General features: G+C 44.1%; 1 protein-coding gene across 5 annotated transcripts in view; it reads left to right on the top strand.

The window, feature by feature from the left end:
* Window positions 1-1,334: 1,334 nt before the first annotated feature.
* Window positions 1,335-16,395, top strand: part of LTBP1 (latent transforming growth factor beta binding protein 1) — a 207,327-nt gene continuing 192,266 nt past the window's right edge. For all 5 annotated transcript variants that reach the window (XM_067464429.1, XM_060754008.2, XM_067464424.1 and 2 more), the window contains exons 1-2: window positions 1,335-2,275; window positions 9,345-9,415. In XM_067464429.1, coding sequence (XP_067320530.1) covers window positions 1,803-2,275; window positions 9,345-9,415 — 544 coding nt within the window. In that variant the 5' untranslated portion in view covers window positions 1,335-1,802. The remainder of the gene's footprint in view (window positions 2,276-9,344; window positions 9,416-16,395) is intronic.

Raw genomic sequence — 16,395 nt, 5'->3', positions numbered from 1 at the left:
ACCAAGTTGTTCTTTTTTTTTTAAATCTTTATTGTATTGTTAACAACTATTTGTAATACATTTATCTTTACTTTACATTGCTTTGGTTTCAATATCTTTCCACCCTTTAATCCTCCCCTATTGACAAGTTGGTCCTTCTTCCTTTATTCCGGCCATCGTTGCATTCTATCTAGTTTTTTTCCCCCAATGATCGTCTTCTGGTTTAGCTTCTTGTATCCAATTTTTAAAGGGTGACCATATTTCTATGATTTCCTTCTGCTTTTCTGTCCATAGATTTTCATTTCTTATAATGTCCATATTTTCCAATTGTACTTGTTCCCAAGTTGTTCAAACCTAGCTCTAGTATATATTCTTCTTAAGGATAACAGAAGTGGGATAGTCAGATAGAGTTCTAAATGAATATTCATTTTGTGGGAAGCTAAAAACCTTGTGGTAGAAGACCTACCTATGCTTGCTAGGTCCAGTTGAGCAGAGATATCTCGAGTGCTTTGCATGAGCAGAGAAGGAAAAATACCATCTTGAAATAAAATCTGATTTTTAATTTTTTTTATTTGGCATGCGTTGGAAGAGGGGTAGTCTTATACAGCGAGTATATCCCAAACTCTGTATCTTAACTGGAAACGTTGGGGTTGTCTTATACACCCAGAAGTCTTATATGCTAGAAAATACAGTACATAGGTAGGTAGGTATTTCAACTAAAGTCTGGCTACACTGAACCATCAGAAAGCAAAGCTCTCCTTATCTCAGCCAGCTCTGTGGATTATTATTTTTTCGTTTCAGGAGTGACTTGAGAAACTGTAAGTTGCTTCTGGTGTGAGAACTGGCCATCTACAAGGACGTTACCCAGGGGACGCCCCTTGTGGGAGGCTTCTCTCATGTCCCGCATGGGGAGTTGGAGCTGACAGAGGGAGCTCATCCGCGCTCTCCCCGGATTCAAACCCCTGGCCTGTCAGTCTTGAGTCCTGGTGGCACAAGGGTTTAACCCACTGCGCCACCGGGATGATTTGGGTGTACTTTTGGATAATGTGGGTGTTTGGGATGCTCAGCGTGCACCGGGGGTGGGGTGGGGTGGGGGAGTGGGAGATCCCCCTCAGCAGCCCCCACCCCGCCGTCCTTCCCTTTGCTGGGAGGCCAGCGAGGCCTTCCTGGGAAGCGGGCAGGAGCAATTCTGCATTTGAAACTGGATGGTGCCTCCAAAGTCCCGGCCCCGTTTGATCCTTTTCCCAATTAGGAGCGCCTGCCTGACGTCATGCCTGCCTGGGATTGGCTGGGCGGAGCTGGCACTCAAGGCCAGGCACACACCCCTCGAAACTTTTTTAAAAGACCCCCCCCCCCTTCCTCCAAAAAGAGTCTCCGAACAGCCTTGAGAAAGTGGCTCCTCAACGCCCGCAGCCTCGTGACTCCCTTTTGGGTCCTGGGGAAGAAGAAGAAGGGCAAAGGCAAGAGGCAGGCGCTCCTTCCCTTCCCGCGCCAACCTTTGCGACTTTCTCTTCCTCCGGGTTCAAGCGGCTCCCTCTTTTCCTGACTTGTGACCATGTTTCCTTCCTCAGCCCAGCAACTTGCCTCCTGAGGGGCCCGAGGGCTGCGGAGAGCGGCTTTGGGGGAAGAAGGGACGCGCAGGGAAGGACCTGTGAAGCCTTTCCCTTCCTTTGGGGTCTTGTTTGGAGGGGAGAGGGAGAGGAGCCACACCGCAGAAGGCCCCGGCGCTCCGCTTCCTCGCCGAGCGAGCTTGGCCGCGTGCTTTCTTTTGTTCGCGCGCCCGCCCGCCCGCCTGCCTGCCTGCCTGCTTCGGGGCTGGAGCCATGGCCGGGCTCAGGTGGGCTCTGCTCCTGGGAGCCTGCGCCGCCTTCTGCCCGGCGCTGGGCGCCTCCGAGCCGCAAGGGAAGCCCCTCCGGAGCGTCACCTACGTCCTGCCCCCCAAGAGCCACGGCTGGCGGCAGCAGCAGCGCACCTTCAGCCTGGAGCTCCTCAACAGCCGCTACAGCAGCAGCAGCAGCAGCAGCAGCAGCAGCACCCACAGCAACAGCAGCCCCTTGGAGCGGACGCGCCGCATGAGCCGGGACCCGCTCCGCTTGGGCCCCACCGTGCAGCTCCAGCACCAGCCCAGCCAGCCGGCGGCTTCCTCTCCTTCATCCTCTTCCTCCTCCTCCTCCTCTTCCCCGGGCAAAGCGGGCAAGTGGGTGGCGCGCGCCAAGCCCCAGCAGCAGCAGCAGCATCGCCAAGGCAACAGCTCCGCCAGCCTGCAGGTCCAGCCCAAGCCCCCGCTCCTGCAGGGGTAAGGCCCATCCTGCCGCCCTGCCTGGTCACTGGGAGGGTGCATTTACCCATCTATTTCTTTGCAGTATTTATATTCCGCCCTTCTCACCTCACAGGGGACTCAGGGCGGATTACAATGCACACATACATGGCAAATATACAATACCAATTAGACATACACACAGAGGCGGCCCTAGGTAATTTTCAATGGTAAGCAAGCAGTATTCCCCCCCCCCCCCCCCGCAAACCAGCAAACCAATCACTGATATATATTTTCTGTTCGTTGTGGGAGTTCTGTGTGCCATATTTGGTTCAATTCCATCATTGGTGGAGTTAAAAATGCTCTTTGATTGTAGGTGAACTATACATCCCAGTAACTATAACTCACATATGTCAAGGTCTATTTTCCCCCAAGAGCGCCTCAAGAGCGCCCCTGGGCAAAATCAACTATACTGCAAATGCTTACTTTGCGTAATGGGTTGAGCTGCCCCTGCATACACAACATATACAGTCTTCCCTCACTTATCGCAAGTGTCCCAATCCAGGGCCATCCACGATAAGTGAAAATCCACGAAGTGGGGACGCTATATTCATTTTAATATTTATACATTATTTTAACATAATGTATCAATATTAAAATTGTCGAAGGCTTTCATGGCTGGAATCTGTCCTCACAACCTCTGAGGATGCTTGCTATAGATGCAGGCAAAACGTCAGGAGAGAATGCTTCTAGAACATGGCCATATAGCCCAAAAAACCTACAACAACCCATCAAAATTAATGTAGTGTCCTTACTTTGTGGATTTTCTTACCTACACTTCCTTACCCGCCTGGGAGGCAGGCCTTCCCCGCTGCACCTCAGGCTGCCGCATTTCCGGGGTCCACAGAGTCCCTGGAATTACGGTGACCTGAGGCATGGCAGGGAAGGCCTGCTTCCCTGGCCTCCGCGAACCCTGGCAGAGCAGCGGCCTGAGCCGAGGCAGGGAAGGCCTGCCTCCCAGGTGGGTAAGAAAATCCGCAAAGTAGGGACGCTGCCTGTGTGGCTCTGGAGGCCAGGAAGGCAGGCAGGCACCCTCGGGATGAGCCAGGAGAAGGAGCGGCTGCACAAGTGCTCCAAGTCGTGGGAGGGCCAGTGGAGGGAGTTCCGGCCTGCATACCAGCCTCCTTTTAATATGACGTAAATATTTTATATTTTATTTTAATATTTGCAAAACCCCGTGAAACAGAGAGTCTGCATAAAGCGAACCGCAAAGTAGCGATAGAACACTATATAGACAGTCACTGAGGCAATTTAACATTTCAGCTTTTTTCCGGCTTCATGAGGGTATTTTCGGTTCCAGCCACAGGGGGAGCTGCTGCTTCACCCGTCCACTTGTGACACCGGGTCCTTTGATGGAGTACTTCCTCATTCTTCTGCACACTGCTGAAAGGTTTTATGGTGTCGTAAATTAGTTAAATTAGCCTCCCCACATAAAGCATAACTAAATTTCCTACTTGACAGATGCAACTGTCTTTCTGGCTGTATAGGTCAACCACAAGCCAGACTATTAATGATCGGGAGCTTACTCCAACCGAGGCTGGCTTCGAACTCATGATCTCTCGGTCAGTAGTGATTTAATGCAGCAGGCTACTAACTAGTTGCGCCACAGGCCAGTCAAGCCTCCAAGCCAGAGGGGGCTGTTGTTGGGTCATCTCCTTTCAGCTTGGAAAAATCTTCTTTGGGACCCACACTACTGCATCTATCTGTCTATCCCACTTGAAATTCTCCTGTGGCTGCAGAATTCTGGGGTTTGTCATTACAGTGAGGCCCTAGACCTCTCTGGCTGAGCAGTGTACCAGCTCCTGTCTAAACTACAATCCCCAGAATCCACAGGACTTGCAGTGGATCTAGGCCCTAGTGTGAAGAAGTCCTAGGAATCTCTTAGGCAGCCACGAGATTTAATAGATGCTCTAGTGCAGGCATCGTCAAACTGTGGCCCTCCAGCTCTTTGGGCCTCCAACTCCCAGAAGCCCTAGCAAGCTTGTTCAATTGTCAGGAATTCTGGTAATTGAAGGGCCAAACAGCTGGAGGGCTGCAGTTTGAGGATGTCTGCTCTAGTGAATAGTGCAGTGGTTCTTAACCTGTGGGCCACGGACCACCAGTGAGCCGTGAGGATGCAGAACTGGTCCGCGAGCCCCATTCCTCTTTATTTTATTTTATTTCTGCTCCTTTCGCATGGCCTGCCACTCCTTCCCTGTTGCTGACCATGGCATATGTTCTGTTTCAGAAACTAGAGCTGATGTGGTCTATCCAATGCAATTTTCAGAATCGGCACCCCAAACCAAATCTACAGTTGACCAAAAACTGATTCGTAACCCTTTTGGTACTGATGTTGGAGAGTGGTCTCTGGTCAAGGTGGTTCCTGTTCAAGTGGTTCCTGGTCATGTAGTCTCTGGTCAAAAACAGGTTGGGAAACACTACGCTTGTGCAGGCATGGGAAAATTTGAGCCTTCCCTTCAGGTGTTTTGGAGTTCAACTCCCACCATTCCTAACAGCCTCAGGCCCTTTCCTTTCTACCCTCATCCACTTAAGCGGAGGGGGGAAAGGAGTTGAAGACTCCAACTCCTAGAAGCCCTGGCCAGATTTGCCAGTGCTCAGGAATTCTGTGAGCTGAAGTCCAAAATACCTGGGGGACCAAAGGTTGGATACTACTGATTTAAACTGTTATGTTTAAATAAGCTCTGGAAGGCCACATATTCCCCATCTCTGCTCTAGTGAAGTAGAACAGCTAAGACAGGATAGGAAGAAGTGACAGGGAGAATCAATGTCCTAAGCCTACCTTGTGTGTGTGTGTGTTCTTTTAAGAATATATCGATGGATAACTTAGAAATGGGAAGCAGAAGACCTGATCTTGTTAATCTTACTTTTGTAGCAAACCACTTTAGTTGGATTAGTGAGTTCTTTTGCGGGGACACGAGAGAAGCCTCCCAGCGGGATGATAACACATCTGGGCATCCCCTGGGCAACGTCTCTGTAAAAGGCTAATTCTCTCACACCAGAAGCTATTTGCAGCATGCATACCCCTAGGCAAATATTAGAGCATGGTGTCCCTCTGTTTGCCCTCTCCCCATTTTAGTTGGAGTGCTGTGCATTGGATATAGCTGTTGTTTTAATTTAAAAGCTTCCCATGACAGCTACAAATTGAGATCTAAATCATGTGTTAGACCAGGCATGGGCAAACTAAGGCCGATGGGCCCTGGGCACCTACCTTAGGCTCTCCTCATTTTCCCTGTCGTCTTGGCATAGGGATGCGATGGCCCCCCACAGCCTTATGCAGAAAGGATGGGAGAGGAAGGCATGCAGCAGCTGAGAGCCCTCTGGAACGCTGTCAGCCACCATGTGTTTTTCCCTCCTCCTGGCATAAGGACGGTGTGAGCAACCCTGTACTTATTTCAGGAGGACAGCTTGAGGAAGGCATGCAGCAGTTGAGAGCCCTCCTGTCTTGCCCTCCTCCTGGCATAATCCTGTGAGGACAGTCTTAAGATCAAAGGAGAAGGATGGGGGCAACCGCCTCATGTCTCGTTTTTCTCTCAGCATAAGAATGGTGTGAGCATCGCTGTCCTTATACCAGGAGGACAAACTGAGGATGACCCGGGCCATGCTCCATCCTCTCCTGGTTCCTCCCTCTCCTAGATCCTCTCCCTCCTGGGCCTATCCCACCCAGCAAGTGCCTAGCCTCCCTCCCAACCAGCCCGGCCCTCCTGGCCAGGCTCACAATGTGGCCCCAAGGCAAAAAAAGTTTGCCTATGCCTGCTTTGGACCTTTAAAATGGTGGTTGAGGGCTGTGCTATTAATGTCCTTGTCCTACCGCTATAAAGACTTGGTAAATCATGGACAAATAGTGCACAGCAGTATTGTATGTAAGTCATGTCTCATTGTTTTCTTAAAGATACCCAATCTTATCTTGGGTATGTTTAAGAAAACAATGAGACATGACTTACATACAATTCAAAATATGAACCAATGTTTGCTTTCTATTATTCCCGGCTATATAAGGTGATTGGTGTCGTGGAGTAGTTCCAAGAAGCAGGACCCTCTTTCTGAGTACAATACTGGCATTTTAGGGATAGTGGACAGAAATTACTTATTTATACTCTGTCTTCCTCTCATTACAGGACTGAATAAAATGAATAGATGCAATATAGACAACAGCACTCACATTGTTATATAAGTCTTTTTTCCTCTTGTAATCGTTTATTCTCTTGTAATCGTTTATTCAACAAACACACAAAATATCAATATCTGAAACACTGGGGGATTCAGGAAATGACTAAGGAAGAAGATGAAGCCAATAACACTGTTTCTTCCTGCACTGGGCACCTGTCCTTGAGAGGCCTGGAGCAGTTGCACCAGTTGAACTGTTCTGTTCTAAATATATGTACAGTCAAGAGTGATGGATCTTTTAAAGTGATTTCAAATATAGTTTGACTGACTATTAAAATCCATGTGTCTCCCAGACATAATCATTCTCAAATAGTTAAATAAGACAATTATGGATTATATTGTTATATTTTAATGATCAATGAAGAAATTGATTAGATTTATTGGATCTGTTTATAACCCTATGGATGAGTATTACTTTTGAAAGAAAGAAGTCTCTCTTTTGCTTTGTTTTTAATTTTGGCATGGATCACATTTGGCCCATTTTAGAAGAGGTTTTTCACTTTGTAAGAGAGAAGGTTGGAATGCTTATTTTAAGATGGTACCATCAAATAGATTGTGTAGGACTTTGTGTTAAAAAATAACACTTAAAAGCCTATCTTTTGGAGATACTTCTTAAAATAAATCACAAAAAAACCCTTTTATCCTTACATTGGAATATTAGACAGCCTCTGTGAAACTCATAAAACCAGTTGTATGATTTCTTATTTGATAAGTTTAAACTGATTCTAGTTATGGATAAAACATTTTGTGTATTCTTATTCCCATTTTATTATTTTGATAACAAGGCCTTCATTATTGCAGCTGCTTTTGCCATTTCTCTTGTTGAGGCTTCCTTCTCCAGTAGCTATTTAGCAGGATGCCCAATTAGCTTCCTTATCATCTTTATGCCTTCACCTTGCATTCTTGTTATCATGGCTGAAATCTATGATAGTATGTTTTAAACCTCTTCTGCCTTTGTGAATGAGGGCCTGAGAGACATTCTAGAATCATCATTTTCCAATAGGTGGGCCCTGGATGAGGGCTGGTTCCTGGGCCATTGACTGCCTGTCCCTAGAGATTTTCCAGGATGGTAAAAATAAAGCAGTCTGAATAATGGGCACAAATGCGGTAACAGTCCCTCCCAAATTGGGGGCAGGAGAGGGAAGGTTACCCATCATCTACATGAGATAGTCCTGCGCTAGAAGTATAGCTTGGAGAGGTCCTTGGAGACACTTCTGTTTGAGCAAAATGCAACAAGGAAAAGATGCTTGGTCTCAAGAAAATACTCAGAAATTAAGTCATTAAGATGGCTTGTGTGGATAGAACCCCATGCAAAAACAGACCAAGAAATTCTATTGATTGTTGTAAAAATGCATCATGATTTTAAGAACATGATAGTTAAACATTGATTGTTTCCTATCCTCTAAATCAGTGGTTTCCAACATTTTTGGTCAGGGACCACTTGACCAAGGACCACTTTGACTAGGGACCACTCTCCAACATTAGTACCAAAAGAGTTACGAATTGGTTTTTGGTCAACTTTAGATTCAGTTTTGTTATATGGGGTGCTGATTCAGAAAATTGCATTGGATAGACCACATCAGCTCTTGTTTCTGATATGGAACATATGCCATCCAGTAGTCACCATCTCCTCACCCACAGAAAACCATATTTAATAAGCCTGGGCACTATAAGCGGGTTTCACGAGACCAAGTGCTCTTGTTGCAACGGTGTAGTAATGCTGAGACCGCGAACCATATTTTAGTTCTTCCATGGACCACAGGTTGGGAACCACTGCCCTAAATAAAGGGGTAAGGGATTTTAGGTCCTGAATTCAGTTCTTTTGGCTTGCCAAACTGGCACCCCTGGGATACCCATGAGAGCTGATGTCTGTTTTCTGTGGCTTCACAATTTGGTAGATTCCCAGTAAGGCTGAAATGTCTTTTCTAAATCATAATTACAAACAGTAAGAAGTTTAAGCTCAATTATATTGACGTTTTGGTCTCATCTACTCTTGGAATGTGACTTCTCTTAATGTGGCCCATGCAAGAGGGAAACTTCTTGTGCAATGGGGGAGCTGGTCTGAATTCCCTGACAGTTTGGATACTACTTCCTTAGGTCTTTGTTTCCCTTTCCCCAACAAGAAGAGCTAGCTGTCTTCCTCCTACTGTGAATAGGGAAGATATGCGTTAGGGCCTCATCTTTGGAAAGGTGAAGAGAATGTAAACAGCTGAGACACTTGGATGTCTGTGTTCTTTCTCATGCTTATGCAGCCAAGAGGGATGCTCCTTTAGGTCACATGTAATAAAAGTGAGATAACCATAGGCAAAGAAACTCTCCACTCCCTATTAGGAAGCACGATAAGCCAAGGAAGACCTATTTTCTTCTGTTAAGAGCTGGAGGCTGGAATGCTAAAAGAACAATGAGTGCCTATTCTTATTTAGAACATTTATAATTACTCTCCCTCCCTCAGGCTTTAAACTCCCTTCCTCTTGCCAGCTCATAGACTTTTCATTACAATTCGCTTGTGTCTGCTAAGACTTTCCTCCTTCAATCTGTTATAGTTTTCTCCTCCTTTCTTTCAGACCATTCCACCTCACCTGTGCTTGGATGTGAGGAACAACTTTTTTTCTTAGACATCTCAGGGCCCTTCTACACAGCCCTATATCCCAGAATATCAAAGCAGAAAATCCCACAATATTTGCTTTGAACTGGGATATCTGAGTCCACACTGCCATATATCCCAGTTCAAAGCAGAAAATGTGGGTTTTTATTCAGCTGTGTGGAACGAGCCTCAGTCCCCCATATGAGGGTAGTGGGTGGAATGTGTTGTTGAATTGCATCTGGGTATATCAGACTATGCTGCACCTGGTTGCTGATATTTCTTTCTTTACTGTTGCTTCAGGGTGAACGTCTGTGGAGGGCGGTGCTGTCACGGCTGGAGCAAAGCTCCAGGCTCTCAGAGGTGTACCAAACGTAAGTAGACATGTGCACAGTGCAGCCGTTTCCCTTTCTGGTTGCACCTATCCCCCAGTTTAAAATAGTTCTTGTTCTTGCATGTTCTGGGCCGTAGTTCTCAATCTGTGGGTCTCCAGATGTTTTGGCCTTCAACTCCCAGAAATACTAACAGCTGGTAAACTGGCTGGGATTTCTGGGAGTTTTTAGGCCAAAATACCTGGGGACCCTCAGGTTGAGAACCACTGTTCGAGGTTTATGTAGCCCATTCATGGCCTGAGAAATACACACACCCATGTACGGCTTAGTTGCCAAAAATACCCTATTTCAACCCTTTGTACATTCTTATTTAGGACCTAGTAAGGGAATGTATTATTTCATACCAAAGAAAACTACACAACATAACAGATTTGTTTTCAGCATGGAGTAAGCTTTTTCTCCTCAGGATTTAAGAGTTTTTGAGAAGTTCTTTTGGGATTAAGGTTGCTATTTATTTATAAAAACTTAATTTTACACAATATTGGTTTCAGAGGAGAGAGAGAATTTAGGTGATGTTAAACACGTCATGAGTCCCCGCTATCAGTTAATATCTGCAAGTGGCTTCCCACTTGGAAATTTCATCTTGTATAGAGGTGGGATTCATTGTTGTTACTTGCCATCTTGTCTTCTTTGTACTGTGCTAACTCTATTAATGAGAGATCTCCAAAAGCCCCAGCTCAGTTAATGCACACCCAAACTTCCTCAATTTAATCAACCCACCTGTAATGTAGCCTTCCTCTTTCCTACTGACTTCCACTTTATTGTGCGTTATCATCTTGCAGTGAGCACTTCATCTCATGATGCAGCCATGTAGTTATCTTGGTTCCTAGAGAAAGTTCAGACCTGATTTGTCAAAGGTCCGTGTATTTGTCTATTTGGCAGTCCATATAATTTTTCTCTGGCACCACATTTCAAATGAATTGATTTTCTTCATCTAAGGCCCTTTCCACACAGCTGAATAAAATCCCACATTTTCTGTTTTGAACTGGAAAATATGGCAGTGTGGACTCAGATAACCCAGTTCAAATCAGATACAGTGTGATTTTCTGCATTGGTATTCTGGGTTATATGGCTGTGTGGAAAGGCCTTCACTTTTCAGCTTGCAAATCATACATAGAAACTAAAAATACCATGGCCTGGATAGTTTTGACTTCGGTACTGAATAATATGTTTTTGTACTTGAGGATGTTATTTGGTTATTTCATGGCTGGCTTTCCAAGTCTTAATCTTCTGATTCCTTGATTATAGTCTCTATTTTGATTAATGACCCAATCTAGTTATAATAAATTGTTAAGTATTTTCAGAATCGGAGTTACGTAAATAATCTGCAGTCATTTTTTAATCTTCCTAATATATAACTGCTTTTGCACATTCGTCCTTAGCTATCGTCCGTTATTTACAGGTATTTCTTATTTTTTACAAGTAATGTGGGTCATTAAAATGTTCTGCATTTTATCACACCATCTTTTTAATTCCTTTACTGAACATTTAATATTGAAAGCATGATTAGATTCAGAGGAAGGAGACATGAAAACTGGGGGAAAGAACAGTAATTTGTGATAAAATGCAGACCTCTCTGACTCCCTGGCTAATTGGAAAGTTGCTTTCCCATCTTGTTCCCTGACAGTGACCTGTTGTCCAAAGTAATGGTTACACGTCAGGATAATCAGATGTTATGGTGCACTCATTTCTTTTAGAGGGAATAATGATTTTCCATGATCAATACAATCAAAGGCTTTGCCATAATCTATAAAACATGGTCTGTGAACTGCTGCACCCAGCCTTTAACGTGGTAGGTAAAGGTAAAAGTTTCTCTTTGACTTTAAGTTAGTTGTGTCCAACTCTGTGGGTGGTGCTCATCTCCATTTCTAAGCCAATGAGCCAGCATTGTCCATATATGCCTCCAAGGTCATGTGGCCGGCATGACTTCATGGAGCGCCATTAACTTCCCGCTGGAGCGGTACCTATTGATCTACTCACAATTGCATGTTTTAACTGCTAGGTTGGCAGAAGCTGGGGCTAACAGCAGGAGCTCACTGTGCTCCCCAAATTTGAACCACCAACCTTTCAGGCAGCAAATTTAGCAGCTCTGCAGTTTAACCACAGAGGGCTCCCTTTTAAAGTGGATTCCCTATGACTTGTGGGATTTACTTTGCAGTTTCCAGGAAGTTCCACAGTGATCCTACAGTTTTGAACAGCTGGATCTGATTGGGCCCAGATAATTCATACCTCCAATGGACTCACTGCTGCATCATTGGCTATTTGCTGGTGTCAATGCATTAGCTGTGGCCTTGATGCACCTTTGGCCTGGCTAGATGTGTAGATAGCCAAAGGGCTCCCGGGCTGCATCAGAATAGCTCTGGAACACTTAAAAAAGGATGAGTGCAGTACGTACAGACATGATAGTGCCTGTGGCACTCCTCAAGGGAGGCATAACATTGTGGGGCAAAATTAAATAAATTAAATAAAAGGGGTTAGAAAAATTATTGGTGAAAAGTAACCCAAATAAAAATTGAGTCCTGCCATTTGTATGTTTATTTTTTTTTATTTTTGCTGGTCATGAAAGAGTGCAAGAGGCTATGCAGGGGAGTGGATCTCTACCCTTGCATCAGAATAAATGACTTCCTGTTCTCTTCCGGTGGCGCAATGGATTAAACTGCTGAGCTGCTAAACTTGTTGACCGAAAGGTCACAGGTTCGAATCTGGGGAGCAGTATGAGCTTCCGCTGTCAGCCCCAGCTTCTGCCAGCCTAGCAGTTCGAAAACATGCAAATCTGAGTAGATCAATAGGTACCGCTTCAGCAGGAAGGTAACAGTGCTCCATGCAGTCATGCTGGCCACATGATCTTGGAGGAGTCTACAAACAGTGCCGGCTCTTCGACTTAGAAATGGAGATGAGCACCAACCCCCAGAGTCGGACACAACTGGACTTAATGTCAGGGGAAAACCTTTACCTTACCTTTATCTCTCTTCCTCACTTCCTCTATGCAAGCCTGTCTTTCTAGTCCTAAGGACACTAGAAAGCATTGATTTTTGCTTTCTTCAGGAAAGAAAGTTCTTGAGGTAATTCTGCACCCTAGAAAGACACATAGCATTAGCATAGCATTGTCACAGTGTTATAGAAACACATATAAAGTACCATATATATATTGATGGCATTATATAATTTAACAGAGCAATAATAATACTAGTAATATGCAGCTGTATGCAAATATGTGGCAGGTAGGGAAGAACTGGTTTGCTGTGCTCCAACTGGCTAGCATGGGGTGCTCTTTTAGCTTGTTCCTGCACTGAAAGCAGCTCTTGAGGTCTGGCCTCCAGATGTCCCACACAGAACTTTACTTTGCATAGCCTGAGGTATACACTTCTATTTGTTTCAACATTTACATATGGAAACAAACGCAATAAATTTTGGCTAGAATGTCTGGCTTCTGGAATGTGTAAGGAAGTAGAAATACATAAAATACTTTTGCCGAGGAGAAACTGTCATCTAGTGAATTTCATTTCAGCCCAGACAACAAATAAGCCATCTTTAGTGTGTAAGAAATAGTAATTTTATGAATCTAAGCATCCGCTGTTGATGCTTATGTTATTACAGCAATATATTTGCATTTTGATGTGAATTCCTTAAGATCCAAGCTAAGATTAATATTGGATGCTTTACTCTGTAGGGCAGGAGCTGTGGTTTCCACCCTTTCTGCCTCAAGGGACTGGTATAGAAGGAGGCGATGTTCCTTTTTGTCCTGCAGCTGCAAAAGTGCACAAATACAGTGGTTTCCTGCAGATATTGTAATACCCCCCCCCCCACCACCACCACCACCACGATTTCCTCACTGGAGATTTTCTAGTAAAGACTGAAATAGCTAGTCACAGTTGGAGAAGACCTTTGAACTACTAGAATTTATGGATATGCTGAGTTATCTATGTTCCCATTTATTTAGCAAATCTTCTCTAGTTGGGAGTAACAATTGAGTTTAGAATATAATATTTATTATTTGCTATTGAATTTAGAACAGAATATTTATTATGGCTATTATTCACAGTTAACTAGCTATACTTACACATTTGGTAATTCTGGAGCCAGCAGTTCAGATCATGAAAGCATGTACTCTGTGTAACAAAAGTTTGAGAACTTATTTTTTAGACCACAGCTCCCGACATCCTCATCTTGCACTGTCATGTCATTTAGAAACTGGGGGATTTGAGGGCCAAACAAGTAACACTTAGCCCTCTTTGATATCCTTCCTGCCATATGTAAACTGAGCATATTGAAAGAAGTGTGGAACTAAGCTGGATCAATGGGACATATGGTAGTGTGTGGTTGAGCCAGCAGGACCTCTGTGCATCGAGTCTGCATGTGGAGTAGAAGGTAGGAACAGAGTTCCTTTCATGTCAGATCCTGGTGTCATTTTGATATAGTAATGCCACCATGAGACCATAATTTTCATGTGGTGAGCTTTTTCTTTTTTTATTGAGTTGCGGTGGTCACCATATCCTGGAGACCCATTGGATAGCAAACATCTCCAGGATGTGGTAAATTCCTTGTGGCTGTGCATTCTGGAGAAATACTTACCACAAAAAAATGACTGGCATTTAAACATTAATAAAATAAAAGTTGACAAACAGGAAGTAAGCGTGCATATGCACCTCTACATACACTGTACAGAACTGATATTGTAGGAACAAGAAACCCAATGAATGTGTTATTTTTATAGTGTAGGAACTTCTAGAAACATCCGCTGTATGGTGTCTTCTTCATGCTGGGGCCATAATATATAGTACTAGTCACAAGTGGTTTTCAGACATTTCCAAACAGTATCTAAGTCCATAGCATCCATTTCTAGCATTGCAATGGAAACCCAGCATTGCAATATGGAAAACTAATTTAATTATTGTCCTCCACACATGGCTCTGTTTATTGCCACTTGAAAAAAGTAACTTCCCAGAAACTCCTGATTCGTAATGGAATCACTTGCAGTATATTGAAGTTGTGGGAATGTGTGCTAAAAGGATGAAACTTCAAATTTTCTATACTACAGCTGGACAGCATCAAACATGAACATGTGAAAACTGTGGTCAGCAAATAATACATTCAAAGGGTTAAAAATTTTTTCAAAAGAAAGCTCAATGAAGTCAATACCATCAAGGCCATAAACTCCTGGGCCATACCTGTCATAGCATATACTGCTGCCATTATAAACTGGAATCAGGCAAAACTGGACAATTTGAACAGAAAAAACATGAAAACTCATGACCATCCATTATTCACTGCATCTTTGCAGTGATGTTGATCAGCTATATCTGCCTAGAAGGTCTGGTGGCAGAAGGTCTGGTGGCAGAAGACTTTTACAAGTAAAACAAGCAAAGAAGAAAAACACGCCCTGGCAGAATATGTAGAGGAAAGCGAAGAACCTGCTTTGATTGAAGTCAATAATCAGAAACTTCTCAAAGCACAGCAGACAAAGAATCAGTATAATAAAACTGCACTACAAACCAGAGTTGACAGCTGACACAACAAAGCATTGCATGGGCAGTTCCTTGACAAAAGGAGAAGACCTGATTATGGCTCACGAATGAACACTGAAGAAGGAGACAGAAGGTCTGATTCATGCAGCCCAGGAGCAAGCCATCAGAACAAATGTAATTAAGGCCAGGATCGAAAAATCAGCTGATGACCCAAAAATCAGACTGTGCAAGGAAGCTGATGAAACCATTGATCATATCCTCAGCTGCTGCAAGAAAATCGCACAGACAGACTACAAACAGAGGCACAACTATGTGGCCCAAATGATTCATTGAAACTTATGTCACAAGTACCACCTGGCAGAACTGGTGGGATCATAAACCTGCAAAGGTAGTGGAAAATGAACATGCAAAAATACTGTGGGACTTTCAAATCCAGACTGACAAAGTTCTGAAACACAATACACCAGACATCACCATTGTGGAAAAGAAAAAAAATGTTGATTATTGATGTTGCCATACCAGGTGACAGTCGAATTGACAAAAGACAACAGGAAAAACTCAGCCGTTATCAGGACCTCAAAATCGAACTGAAAAGGCTCTGGCATAAACCAGTACAGGTGGTCCCAGTGGTCATTGGCACACTGGTTGCCGTGCCAACAGATTTCAGCCAGCATTTGAAAACAATAAACATTGACAAAATCATGATCTGTCAACTGCAAAAGACCACCTTAGTTGGATTTGTGCGCATCATTCGAAAATACATCACACAGTCCTAAACTCTTAAGAAGTGTTCAACTTGTGATTTTGTGATATGAAATCCAGCATATATCTCTCATTTACTGTGTCATATTATGTTTTGTGTCAATAAAACAACAACAACAACAATACACTTTATTTATATTTTACCCTTCTCCCCTAGAGGACTCAGAGCGGATTACAGCATTTACATAGGTAAACATTCAATGCCTTTCCAGTCAAATACAAATGAGACACACAGACAAAGATAGAGGCTTCTCCTTTCAATTCGGGCTTCCTGGAGGTAGTGCTCATCTCTGGCCCTGGGGAGGTGCTCTTTCTTTCTTTCTTTCTTTCTTTTCAAGCCGAGGAGCCTGCGTTGTCACCTTCTGGTTATGTGGCCAGCAAGATTGCTTTGGAGCTTCTCTTTTGTCTTTTCCCGCAGAAACAATACTTATTTGTCTACTCACATGTGCATATTTTTGAACTGCTAGGTTGGCAGGAACTGGAACTGACAGTTGAGAGCTCACCCTATCTCGCGGATTCAAACTGCCAACCTTCATGTCAGCAGTTCAGCGGCACACGAGTTTAAACCATTGTGCCACCATGGCTCCTATTGCCCCTGTTGGGGTGTTGGACCAATCCAGGGGTGCAGTAATAGACTGGGGTGTAATCGGTGGGCATTTAATAAAAATAAGGAGACAGTGGAAACATGAAGAAGAGGTGAAAATTTTGAAAAATGGTTTATACATGTATTATCTA

This window comes from Anolis sagrei, chromosome 1 (assembly GCF_037176765.1).
Source record: "Anolis sagrei isolate rAnoSag1 chromosome 1, rAnoSag1.mat, whole genome shotgun sequence".
Taxonomy (NCBI): Eukaryota; Metazoa; Chordata; class Lepidosauria; order Squamata; family Dactyloidae; genus Anolis; species Anolis sagrei.
This window is presented reverse-complemented; position numbering and strand designations above follow the sequence as displayed.